The sequence below is a fragment of the Cyclospora cayetanensis genome, unplaced genomic scaffold (genome assembly GCF_002999335.1).
Source record: "Cyclospora cayetanensis isolate NF1_C8 unplaced genomic scaffold, CcayRef3 CcayRef3_contig_1, whole genome shotgun sequence".
In the NCBI taxonomy this organism is placed as follows: domain Eukaryota; phylum Apicomplexa; class Conoidasida; order Eucoccidiorida; family Eimeriidae; genus Cyclospora; species Cyclospora cayetanensis.
Genome location: NW_020312036.1, coordinates 139667 through 152817, shown reverse-complemented (window position 1 = coordinate 152817; position 13151 = coordinate 139667). Strand labels below are relative to the sequence as shown.

Here is a 13151-nt window from a genome sequence, read left to right as displayed (position 1 = left end):
AGGCTAGGCACTGCATGTTCGCCGCTGTGCATGCCCAACTGCTGCTGCAAGCCCAGGTGCCTTGTATTTTTGGGTGGCTTGTATTTTTGGGTGGCGTGTATTTTTGGGTGGCTTGAGGGCTCAGGAAGTCCGCTCAGAAGGCGGACATGCGGCTGGCAGACTGCATCAGCTCCTTGCTTGGAGGGGCCTTGCAGCGCGGCATCGGTGGCGTTTCCACAGAGCTTCAGGTGCAGGTCAGTCGTCTTCATGACAGAAAAAGATGCAAAGTCTTTTTTTCAAGCAATAATCGCCTCCTCAGCCTGCACATCTCACCTCTGTCATCAGAGCCACTGCTCCTGTGTTGCAGCTTCTAGAGAGTCTGGTCGCGCTTCAGCACTACGATGGGGTGTACGTACACCGCAAGCTGCTGCCGGCACTCCTGGCCCGACTGCCGCAGCCAGCGAGCGTCACGGCGCTAAGACGCAAGGGCGATCGGAGACTGGAAGTATGGATACACAATTGGTTATTAGAGCTGCTGCACCTGGACTGCACCAGGTTGCTCGGATCTTACCGGGAGGGATAGGCTTGCATTCGGCACATGCGGATGCATGTTGCTACAGCAGTCGCATGTGGGTGTATGGGCTTCTCAGCTGTATGCACGCTTGCTGCGGTGTCTCTGCACCTTCCCGGCCGCATCGCCAGTATCTCTGGATCTGCTGAGTGCTATTCTCGAGGACTTGCCCACCGCAATAACTGTGTCACCCTCCCTTGCAAGTACAGCAGAGGCCATTGCGGCACTGCACGAGGTAAGGAGGCGGCACCGGCACAAAATAGCTGCAGCAGCACATCTGCAGCCACGCGTCGCAAGCTGCTGCTGCCACCCCTCGCTGTCGTGTGACGTCTCGCAGCTCAAGTGCAGCGATTACAGCTGCTTTTCCGCAGCTGAAGCTGCGCTGTTGCGAGACAGGCGGCAGACGCTGCAGCAGCTGCGGCCTGTGCACATCCGCGATCTCCGCAAGGCGTACGAGGCATTCGGTAAGAGCAGCTCGAGTTGCAGCTTCTTTGGGCAGCGAGAAAGACCTAAGATGTGATACGAAAAAGTGACTGACTAGCAGCCAATGAGTCGGAGTTCTTTGCCAACGGTGCATGCAAGGTTAGCCTTCTCATATGCAGCCCTTAGCGGAGCCCGTGGGGAGACTGCCCGGGGTCCATGAGTTCGGATGCTGCATGCATGCATGCGACACATGCAGATACATGTTGCTACAGCAGCCGTCGCATGCGCATCTATGGACTTCTCAGCTGTATGCACGCTTGTTGCGGCATGCCGCAGTCTGGCACCGTGGCCAGTCCCTTAAGTTCGCCCGCCCACCCTCCATGTGCAGCAGCAGGGAGTGCTGCCTGCGGTTGCTGCGACCACGTGTGCATGCAGGTAGTAGCGGTGAGGAGGCATGGAAGGAACTGCTGCACTTTCTTTCACGGGTTGAGTCCGCCCTCGTCCGTGCAGGCGCTGCACTCCCAGGGAACGACGCTCAGCAGCAACCCCCGCAAGAGGAAGGTGAAAGAAAGCACCAACACCACGTAGTTATTGCACACACGTACAGTAGCGCGAAGGGACATGAGGCTCGTAAAGTGCCTCTTTCGCGAGGACTGAGTGTGAGGCTGCCAGAGGGGGAACTGGCAAGACAGGAATCCGACGCACCCACCACCTCCCCCCCGTAGGAGACACCACTTCTTAAAGGGCGTCCTCCGTTCTCTCCTCAGGAAAGCTAGCTAGCTGCAGGTTGCTTTGCGTAGACCCCAACTAGCCAAATAGCAGACCTGTTCGTGAGTTGCTAGAAAAACTCGCTAAGGGCAGGAACGGAGGCTCTGTTTAGGTTCAAGAACCCCCTCAGCGACACCTACGCATCTAGGTAGCTCGATGGTGCCCTAGGGTGCATGCATGCATGCATTATGCATGCTATGTGCTGCCGAGCAAGCCCCGAAATTGCGTATAGGGCATTGATAAAATAGGAGAAACGAGGGCCTCACGCACCCTTCTGAATGCGTACAGAAGAAAACCGCAGCAACCCCACCCGCGACGGCTGCTGCAAGACACCGAGTCAAGCTGGCGCTGCGGCCTGTCTGCACGCCTTTGCACTTTCGGATCGCAAGCAACAACAAGACAGCAAATAAGGCGACGACCACTGGCTAAAAGCTGTATATACAGTACTTACAGTAGAGGGAGACACCGTCACCGTGGTGCTCTGACCCTACTGGGCTGCTCCTGCTGCCGCTGGTGTGTATATCACGGGGCAAATACAGAGAGCATACGGCTCGCTTGTTGCAGCAAAAGAGCGGCCGTGTGGCCTTCATGCCGGCTCAAGAAGAGATACCCTGCGTCTCTTCAGTAAATACCAAATCTGCAAAGGCGCAGCAGTGACAGCAGAGAGGACGCCACCGTCGCGACACCATCTCTTTTCCTTTTCTTCTTCCTGCATCGCCTCCCCTGCTTGAGAGCAGCAACACTAACAACAACAGCGATAATAGCAGCAACAAAACCAACAACACCCACAATAGCAGCAACACCACTAACAACAGCAACAATAGCAGCAACACCACCAACAATAGCAGCAACACCACTAACAACAGCAACAATAGCAGCAACACCACCAACAATAGCAGCAACACCACTAACAACAGCAACAATAGCATCAACGCCACTAACAACAGCAACAATAGCATCAACACCACTAACAACAGCAACAATAGCATCAACAGCAGCAGCAGTACGACTGCAGCAGCGTTGCTAGGAGGCGCAAACTAACCGAGGTTAAGCGCCGCAAGTCTGGTTCTAATGGCCTCGATAAAGGCATCCCTCGCAAGAACTTTGTAGCTGTTTGCTTTTCCATTCTTGTAGCGAAGACATAATGACTCAGCATCCTGCGGGTTATAGGTGGCGCGCTGCACGGCGTTAAGTCGATGGTTGCTTTTAACTGTCACATTGAGGCTCTCATTCGAACCTCCTTCGCTACCAACAGCAATGATGCCAGTCAAAGTAGCGAAGTTGACCCCTCCCTGCCCCCCATCTGCCGGAGCAACACCACACCACGAGAAAGAGTTTCACGCGCATATCCATACATGTACAAATCTAGATACATGCATATACATATACATGGATAGATATACATATATACACATACACATATAGATAGATAGATAGATACATACAAATACAATGTAGTAGATGCCTCGCGTATACATAAATGCCTCAATGCCACATGCATGCAGCCCAGACGTTTCCACACAGATCGCAAGCAGTACTCGAGAGGATCACGACATAAACGCAGAGTGCTGCAGCTCCAAGAGGCTCAGACTAGGCCTTGGCACAAAGTGACGGATGACGCATGGAGGGGAGTAGGGCTATTTACACGCAGCCTGAAGTGAGACACCGCTTACATAGGAGGGGCACATGCGAAGGCTAGAAAAAGCATGTGCCCTGCTCTAAGTCCAGAGTATGTATCAGCATACGTTTTTCATGATAGTTTTATTGCATTATGCAGAATACGGTAGCATCCGAATAAGCGTGGGAAAGAGGTGGTTGGTTCTGCAGCGGATAGGTGAGACTCGTGTATTGCGGTGCACGCGCGTTCATGTGTGTTTTTTTGAATGCGGCACAGGCTCCTGCAGGTGCAGCTAGCTAGCTAGCTAGCTAGCTGCACCTGCAGCATAACGCTGAGAGGGAGACGTCATGCGCATTACCTGATGAGCCTGATGCCCCTGTTCGGAAAGCATCTTTGGCCTTCTCCTGGATGGACTGTAGCGACTTGAGAGTTTCTTTGATGCCAACGACACCCCAGGAAGCGCTGCTGCCCTTGCGAGGCTGCAAAAGAGACCCCTTGCCAGAAGAAGGTGGGGAATCTTCTTCTGCCAGCACACCAGGAAAGTGCCACACAAAAGTCGCAGAGACGCCGACGGACTAGAGGCATCACCATCACGGACAGACACCGCGAAGAGCAGCGGGAGAAAAACACTTGGCAGTGCAAATGTGTTCAGAGGACTGCATGCGTTAAGTGCTGTCCAACCTTTCAAAAGATCGCTTGACGGGCTGCCCTCCCCCACTGGCGAAGCGCCGTTTGTCATAGACACTCTTCTGTCTTCACCAGGACAGACTACGAGCAACTGGTGGAGTGTCAAGACAAACCACCTCACACAATAGCGGCCACCCCACTGGTCGCTCAGCGACAACAAACTCCAACGATTGCGCCCGCCTCGTCTAATTTTCAAGGCTTCATAGACCTACACAGGAAGAACAGAAGGCAACGCACGGGGGCACAGACATAGAGATACATAGACATAGATGCAGACATACATAGACACAGATATATACATAGTTCTACACAGACATAGATAGAGGCATAGATGTAGACATACATAGACATAGATATACACAGACATAGACATAGACGTAGAGATACACAGACATAGATATACACAGACATACATAGACGTAGAGATACACAGACATAGATATACACAGGCATAGACATAGATATAGAGATACATATCCATAGACATAGAAGTACACATTCAGAGATGTAGATATAGAGATACACATACAAAGATATAGATATAGAGATGCACAGACATAAATAGACATAGATATAGAGATACACAGACATAGATATACACAGACATACATAGACATAGATATAGAGATACACAGACATAGATACACACAGACACAGACACATACACATACACGCAGATATACACAGACATAGACACAGACACATACACACACGCACCACAAACTCCGAAATCGCCCATGCCAACAAGCCCCCATGATGAGGACGAAGAAAAGGAGAAGGAGGTGATGGTATCCGTCAGTGCACCCACAAGGAAGCCAAAATGTGCGTACTAACACAGCAACCTGCCCACCTGCACATCTCCGATGTTGCGCTGAATTTCACAAAGATCGGCCTTAGAGCCCTTCTCCAGACTCTGCACCTCCTGAAGACCGCCACATACACCCGCCCATACACGCACATACACATACATATATATAGGAATATACACATACATAAATATCCATATTTATATAATATATATATCTATACATACATATTTATATCTATGCATACATATTGATATCTGTACATACATACTTGTATCCATACATGTCCATATACACATGATCATACATGTCCATATACATGATCATACCTGTAGACATGAACATGAAACAGATTTGCACTGCCATGACAACCTCCTCTGCGTCTCGGTAGTCCTATGATGACGAACTTTACAAGAATGTGAATCTAGTTTCTAACCTCTCTGTATCAGGCTACAAGAGCTTTCCCTCCCCCCTGTTTCTGAACAGCCTGCACCCTTCCTACCAAGGCTTCCTCCGTAGGATCGAAATTCCTTCCACAGACCCAACCTATCCCTCTGGCGCAAACTTACTTCTATGAAGGCCTGATAGCGCTGAAGAACGGCCAGCATGTCACCCCCCGCTGCATCTGGAGCGAGCCGCTCGAACTGCGGCAGTACTAGGCTGTCTGTTACTGTACATACACCCCACGCAGAGAGTGCAGAAACACACGACCCCGCTCACACGGATGCAGCACGCGGAGGGATGGAGAAGGATAGGGGGTTTAATGAATATATCTCCCGTTTTATCTGTGTGTGGATTTTGCGGTAAACTCCTTTTAAATACACTAGAGGAGAGCAGCACCAGCAACGCTCGCTGAAGAAATACATGAAACAACGGCACGCGCAAAAAAACAGAGGACCCCCCTACAACACACGCAGCAGACAGCGAGCACCAGGGATTCAGGGATAGCAGCGAAACAAAAAGAATTGCCACGCACTATCCCCTCCACTCTTTGGAGAGTCTTCTTGATCGCTATCCTCAATGGCGAACACAGCCTTGCTGAAACGCTGCAGCAGGAAAGCAGCAGGTGCAGCACGCGAGCATCTACGGTGTCACGACATCGCGTGGCAGTATTCTGTCCCCTGCAGCAGCAGCCCTTCTGCCGAAGAGGCGAGCGCTCTAGGAGGCAAGTAGCCCAACACCAAATGCAGAAACTTGCCAGCCTCAAGCAACAAACACATACTTGCTGCTCATGCGAAAAGCCGCATACATCGACAGCACTTCTGTCCTGCTCCTCGAGCCCTTCCCGGTGCAGCTGCTGCTGGGTGGCTGCCGTTTCCATAGACATCATTGCGGCTGCTGCTGGCGTGATCGGCCTGTCTTGCTGCATTTGCTGCTGCTGCAGGTGCTCGGGAGCAGCGGCAATGCCTCCGTTTCGTGTGCCGTCTTCCTCCTGCTGTTTAGACACCCCAGGACGGAGGGAGAGGCCCTTCAAAGAACTGCTGAGAGATGCGATCTTCAAGGAGGAGGATCGTCGTGCTTGCTGCAGCTTTTCCGCGAGGAGAGACTGCAAAGTCTCGCTGCGGGAAATTTCGGGGTGATTTTTATAAAATACGTCTCCCCGCTGAAAAGAAGATCGAGAAGGCGCAACACTCGAATCCACCGCAGCGCCTGCTCCTTCAGCAACACCAGCAACCCCACCCCCGGTAATGCTACTACCACTACCCCCACCTGCTGCTGCTGCTATAGCAGCAGCAGCATTAGGACTACTATCACTTGCTGTTGCAGGAGCAGCACCAGCGGCGGAAGCTTCTGCATTTCCGCAGCTGTCCGCTGCAGAAACGTCTTTCTCCCCAACTACTGAGTCTGCATTCATCCCTGAAGACCGTCTGTGAAGGAGAGCAGAAAAAAGACTCGCAGCGTTTGCCATGCTGTTCGCCATTGAACCGGACGATTGCGCATACTGCCCCCGTGAACTGTCATCACGATCCTGCTGCTGCTGCTGCTGCTGCTGCTGCTGCTGCTGCTGCTGCTGCTGCTGCTGCTGCTGCTCGATCAGCTTCCCCTCAGCGTCCAACTCAGGTGGCGGAACCTTCCCAGTAGGCCCCCCCGTTGCTGCTGCCGCAGCAGAATTAAAGACACCCCGGAGACTGCTCCCCACATCTCGAGACACCCCCTTGGTAGCCTGAAGCGCTGCTTGCCTGCATATGCCAAAGGCAGCAGCAGAAGCAGCAGCACACAGATACACACAGATACAGATACACAGAAATACAGATACACAAAAATACAGACACACAGAAATACAGATACACACAAATACAGATACACAAAAATACAGATGCACACAGATACAGATACACACAGACACACAGAGAGATGTACGGTAAAAACACGGCGCAAAAAAGCGTAAATGGGGGAAAGAAAGACAGGTCGGTTGACAAGCCAGAGAGGTGCTCGATACGAAACGAAAAACACACGCACACACATACACAGATACACATACAGGGCATGCGCATGTACAGACAGACACCTGGCGGGAATATACGTATGGCCAAGAGGGATTAAGCAGCAGCACCCTTCCTATGGCAGTGGCAGGGTGTTTCGCTCATGAATGCATAAAAAAGCAGAAGCTATAAAAGCCTACAGCGTATTTCCTAGTTGCTGCCTAGGCCCAGCAGAATGTGCCACAAGCCGAGCAGCAGTAGCTTTTGCTCGAGCTGCCCAACTCTGAAACGCAGCGGCTGCAGCACTCCCTGCTTTTGAATTTCGTCCATTCGACTCCTCGAGCAGGAGATATGAGGAGAGCTGCTCCTCCTGGAGAACCTTGCAAAATGCTGCACAGCCACAGCCGCAGAGAAAAAAGCGCCAGACGGCAGAGCAGCTCAAAAGAGGCTTATTATATATTATAGGAAGACGTCTTTCAATACTAAATAGTTCCTTTTCTTTTCTCACGCAGCACGCGCAGGCTTTCGAGCCGTGCAGACAGGCAGGCAGGCGGATCTCCCCTTATCAAGGGCATACAAGCCGAACAGCAGCACAGCACCAGCAGCAGCTACTGCTGCTGTCTTTTGAAGTGCAAGAACGACAAGACATACATACCTTCCCAGCCTCCCCCGAGGATGCCAACAAGCGGAAAATGCTGTTGCAGTAACAAAGCGGAAAGAACAGCCACTGGATCTTCCTGTGTTGCTGCCCCTTCACTCTCCGCATGCCTCTTGACGGAACTGCCGCTGCTGTCTGCTGCTGCTGCTGTTGCTGCTGTCACGACAGCCTGTGCCTCTTCGCGCGTCGCACTGCTGCTGCTGCTGGGATCTTTTGCGCTTCCCATCAGGCAGATGGCCTTTCCCCTCGCGATTTCACAGCACAGCAAAAGCCCGTCCAGCTCTTGCGCCTCCTTGTCGTCTTGCTGCTGCTGCTGCTTTCGACTACACGACAGCAGCAGATCGCCACTAACCGGCAAGGCACTGCGGATACGGCGGTTCTGATGCTCGTGAACGGCATCGAAAGTACGACAGTCCAACAGCACAAACTCCGTCTCTGCCAAAAGCCGCATGGCAGTCTCCTCCAGCTGCCGGAGAAGACGCTGAGATCCTTCTACCTCTTGCGCACGGCAAGCCTTTGCACGAGGAGCACTTCCACTCCCCAACTTGCTCAACTCTCCGCCTCCTTGCAGTGCAGCTACTGGCTGCAGCAAGCCTGGTATCACCAAATGAAAGCCTGGCTGCAACGATAACAGCAGCAGCAACCAATCCGTAGGACTGCGCCTCTGTACCTGCTGCTGCTGCTGTTTCTCCTCATGCTCTTGCTCTTGCTGCTGCTTTTTCTCCTCCGCATGCTCATGCTCATGCTCTTGCTCTTGCTGCTGCCGTTTCTCCTCATGCTCATGCTCTTGCTCTTGCTGCTGCTGTTTCTCCTCATGCTCATGCTCATGCTCATGCTCAAGCTGCTGCTTTTTCTCCTCATGCTCATGCTCATGCTCATGCTGCTGCTGTTGCTGCTGTTGCACCTTGACCACCTCACTGGCTAGCGACTGGGAAGTGAGCACGTCTGGAATGCTGCTTTCATCGCTGTGACTGCTGCTGCTGCTGCTGCTGCTGCGAGACGCCTCTCTTCCAGCTTCTGTGTCAGCTGAATCGACGGCATCTGTCAGACCAGCTGCTACTGCAGCTGCCGTTGCAGCTGCTGAGGACGCTTCGCTAGCTTCTCGCAGGCTGTCAGCCCTCAACGGCAGTCTTTCGAAGCTGCAAGGCAGCGACAAGTGTGAAGGAAGAGCAGCTTCAGCTGGGTGCTTCGTAAGCTCGCCCTCCTGAGGCTGCGGCTGTTGCTGCTGCTGCTGCGACTCCTCTGTGGCTGCTGCTGGCGAGACTGACGCGCATTGCATCTCCTTCCGCAGAGTCTTCAGATGCATCTTCAGTGCCGCTCGACACCGCAAGGAGTGGCAAATAGCGTGAGGATCAATAAGGGGTGCCAACGTCCCTGAATCCGCATACACAAAAAGGCTCCCTCTCTCTCTCTATATATACTTCTATATATATATATCTCTCTCTACATATACTTCTATATATATATATTTCTCTATATACTTCTATATATATATCTCTATATACTTCTATATATATCTCTCTGTCTCCCTCTCTCTGTCAGCACAGCAGCATCCGCAGTGCATGCATTTCCGGATGCCTCCGCGAACCTCTTCCCCTCCCTTCAACGCGTGTGCAGGGGAAAAAGCACGCCTGTCGCTGAGCCACAGCAGCAGCACGTGTGTGGAGGAGGCCTATGCCCTTCTTGCCGCGAACTGCGCATGCAGAAAAGCAGCAGCAGCACTCCCACTAGCAGCAGCAAGGCGTATACTCACCGTCTCGGGAGTCTCTCGAGGATTGCAGCGCATGAGTGAGAAGGCAGCGAGGTGTTCTAAGACCAAGCAACGAAGCTTGCAGCCACCACGCACGCGCCGCTGCATCGCCTTCTCCCGATGCGCGATGCAACTCGACTACCACAGAGTGACTCCCCTGCCCCCCCCCCGTTCGTGCCGACTCATGCGCAGCTAAGCGGCTACCAGCAAACACCATTGTGCGCTGTACTGCGGAGTCTGCCGTCGCTGCAGCAGGCAGATGCAGAGGCGCAAGCTGCAGAACTGCCGAGACTTCAGCGGCAGCAGCACAGCAGCGCAAGGCTCGTCCACTCGCTACGAGCACAGCAGTCCCCAACATCAGCATTCTGCGACAATGCAACATACATACACAAACACACACATACATATACACATACATATATACACATGCATACACATATATACACATATATACATACACATATATACATACACATACATACATACACATGTATACATACACATACATACATACATACATATATATACATACATACATATATACATATATACATACACGTACATACATACACATACATGTATACATACACATACATACACATACACATGTATACATACATACATATATATACACATATATACACATACACATATATACATACATACATATACATATATACATACACATATATACAGACACATATATACATACATACACAAACACACACATACACATACATACATACACATATATACATACATATATACATACATATATACATACATATACATACATGTACATATATACATACATACACACATACATACACACATACACACATATACATACATATATATACCTACACATAAATATATACATGCACATACACACATACACATACACACTACAGCATATCCCCGCATTGCGCGCACGTTCCACAAGCACCACGCGCTTTGCTGTAGCCTCTTTTTTTTCTGATCGATCCAAGGCTCTTCCTGTCTCCCCTAAACACCCCTAAAGAGTATCTTAGAGAGCAGCGTGCGAAGGTGCAGCCTCGAAGGATTAAGCGGGGGGGAGGGAAGTGCCTGAATAAAGTAATTACGCATGTGGTTCCTTCGTGAGAGCAAGGAAGCGCCAGAGTGTATCGAGACACTGCAGCCTTGTCTCCAGCTTCTCCGCGACACCTTGAGGAGCAGCAGCAGCAACAGCAGCAGCAGCAACAGCAGCAGCAGCGGGAGTGGGCACCTCCTCCTGAGGCAGCGAGAATGCGCGAGCTGCAAAGGCCGTTCCAAGCCAGGGGCCTATAAGGGGGAGGAGAGCGACTTTTAGCCGCTGCAGCTGCTGCGCGACAGCAGGAAGGTGGTAAGACAAAACGGCAGTCAAGGCGCTGTCTGCTTCCTCCCTGTGTTGCAGCCGCTGCAGCTCGAGCTGCTGCACCTGCTCCTCATCGATCTGCAGCGCTGCAACCACTGAGACGGAAGAAAATGCAGCACTGCCCCGCTGGGAGGCTGCTGCTGTTGCTGCTGTTGCTCCAGCTCCGCCGGATTGCACAAAGGCTCCAGAAGGCATGGCTGCCGCTGGTGACGGCACAACATCGTCTAGCTGCACTTCCTCCAACTCATCACTTCTGCTGCTGCAGGAAGAACGTCGCGAAGCCGCCCCCACGGCTGCATGTGGCGTCGGTGCATGCGGCCAGGATGTTTCAGATGGCGTGAATGTAGGAGGTTGCTTGGGTTCTGTCGGCGTTCTCGCATTCTGCCGCTGCTCTGGCTGCTCCTGGTGCCTCTGCCACTGTCTGTACAGCGCAGCGGCGAAGGCTCTCGAAACGGGGGGATATTCGCCTGCGTCTTGCTGCTTGGGAATGATGGCGCTGGACGCAGCAGGCACATTTACGCCGTTTCTAGAACTGGCGACATCCTCCTTGACGCTAAGCAGCAGCACCAGAGCAGGGGACGCCAGGTGTACAGACACCGCGTGCAGCACTGCACAGCGGCGCTGAGTGGCGAAGCCTCCCCCTGCCACAGGAAGGCGACAGACGACAGCGGCCATTAAGGCGAGACCTATGGGGTAAAGCAGCACACGGCTTTTCCATTCGCGCTTTACTCTTTTGCTGCAATGCAGAGCCACCATACATGGAGTCTGAGAGAGAGGAGAGGGGGAGGGCGAAGCGGGTGGGGAGGAAAGTTTGCACATCCAACCTTCCCTTCCTCGAGAAACATTTCATCACTCCCGCGTGAGTTCTCGCAGACACTTCGTTGCACCCACCTGGCGAGTATAGAGCGCTGTACTGCATGCAGTACTCTGCGACAAGTTGCTGCACGTGGGCAAGATCGGAAAGCTCTTCGAACTCTGCTGTTGCTGCTGCAGTAGACGCTGCGCCGCCTCTGGCTTGATGCTGCTGTTGGTCCTTGTTGTGCTGCAGGGATGCCGAAAGGATGTTCAAGTCGTGCTGCAGCAGTGCTGCTTCGTCTGGACTAAACGCATGCAGCCCCAGCGACACTGCATACTCTGGATCGTCTGAAAAAAAACAAGACAAGCAGCACACGGCCTTGATGCAGAGGCGCGATAAGGCAACAGCTGCGAACGCAGCAGCAAGCACTTTCGGGTAGGGAGAAGACTGGGGCAAGAGACAAAACGGGCAAGGCTGAAGACAGCGAAAAGCTCAGATGCAGGAAGGCTGCATCAGCGGCGTCGCGGTGCGTCGAAGAGTCGAAGCAGCAGACGAAGACAGAGGGAGAAGGAGGCTGCGAAAGGCCTCAAAAAAGAGAGTGGTCATTGAAGACAGCAACAAGGCGGTGAGACGGAGAGAGTTATACACATGTGTACATACACATATAGATACGAGAATATATACATAGATATATATATATTCAAATCGCAGAGTATGCGGAGGCAGCGAAAGAAGAAGAAGACAGGGAGGGGAGAGAAAGCGTTTCCAAGGCAGAGCAGCTGCAAGATTGTGTTTTATTCTTACTAGATGCTGTCTCGTCATCAGTTGACAACCCTAGTAGAAGCCTTACGAAGAGTTCGTCAGGTACAGCTCCGGTGAGAAAGGCCTCTCCGACTCCTTGCATCAGCTCCTTTCGGCTGTATGCGAAGCGTTTCCTGTTGCTGCTGTTAGCGTAGGAGGTGTTGGAGAGGACGCTGGTTCCAGCTGTCGCTACAGCAGCAGGTGCCCCTTCAGACTCCCCGGAGAGCCCCTCTTCCTGCCGAGGGAGAGCAGTCACATTCGCCATGATGCTGCTGTTGTTGCGGCTGCCTCTGGAGGAGTGAGCAAGTCTCACTGAGATATCGCCAGTGCTGCTGCGCGAAGCTGCACGATGAGCCTTCCCGGTGTGTAGTGTGCAGCCCGCTTCTAGGCATGCTGGTAAGTGAATACACCGGTGCAAGCAATCGGGTGATCCTCCAAGGGTGGTGTTGTGTGTGGCGAGTCGGAAGTGCTGAGTGCTCGAGACATTCGAGAAAGC

At 52.3% G+C, this 13151-nt stretch overlaps 1 protein-coding gene across 1 annotated transcript; it reads right to left on the bottom strand.

Annotated features, from left to right (window-relative positions):
- Positions 1 to 2778: 2778 nt before the first annotated feature.
- On the bottom strand, positions 2779 to 12920 carry LOC34618301. Its single transcript, XM_026335944.1, has 14 exons — positions 12659 to 12920; positions 11950 to 12201; positions 11485 to 11744; positions 10787 to 11412; positions 9979 to 10048; positions 9687 to 9864; positions 7931 to 8368; positions 7476 to 7797; positions 6075 to 7032; positions 5841 to 5898; positions 5422 to 5522; positions 4897 to 4968; positions 4041 to 4254; positions 2779 to 3044 (listed from the first exon to the last, which is right to left on the bottom strand). The coding sequence occupies exons 1-14, from the start codon at positions 12918 to 12920 to the stop codon at positions 2779 to 2781; spliced, it is 4077 nt and encodes a 1358-aa protein (XP_026191729.1).
- Positions 12921 to 13151: the final 231 nt, after the last annotated feature.

Coding starts and splice junctions, on each gene's coding strand:
- LOC34618301 (XM_026335944.1), bottom strand. CDS start 12,920: ATGGCGAATGTGACTGCTCTCCCTCGGCAGGAAGAGGGGCTCTCCGGG. Junction 11,745..11,949: donor CAGCGCTCTATACTCGCCAG/GTGGGTGCAACG, acceptor TTTACCCCATAG/GTCTCGCCTTAATGGCCGCT. Junction 4,969..5,421: donor GCTATCAGGCCTTCATAGAA/GTAAGTTTGCGC, acceptor GGCGGTCTTCAG/GAGGTGCAGAGTCTGGAGAA.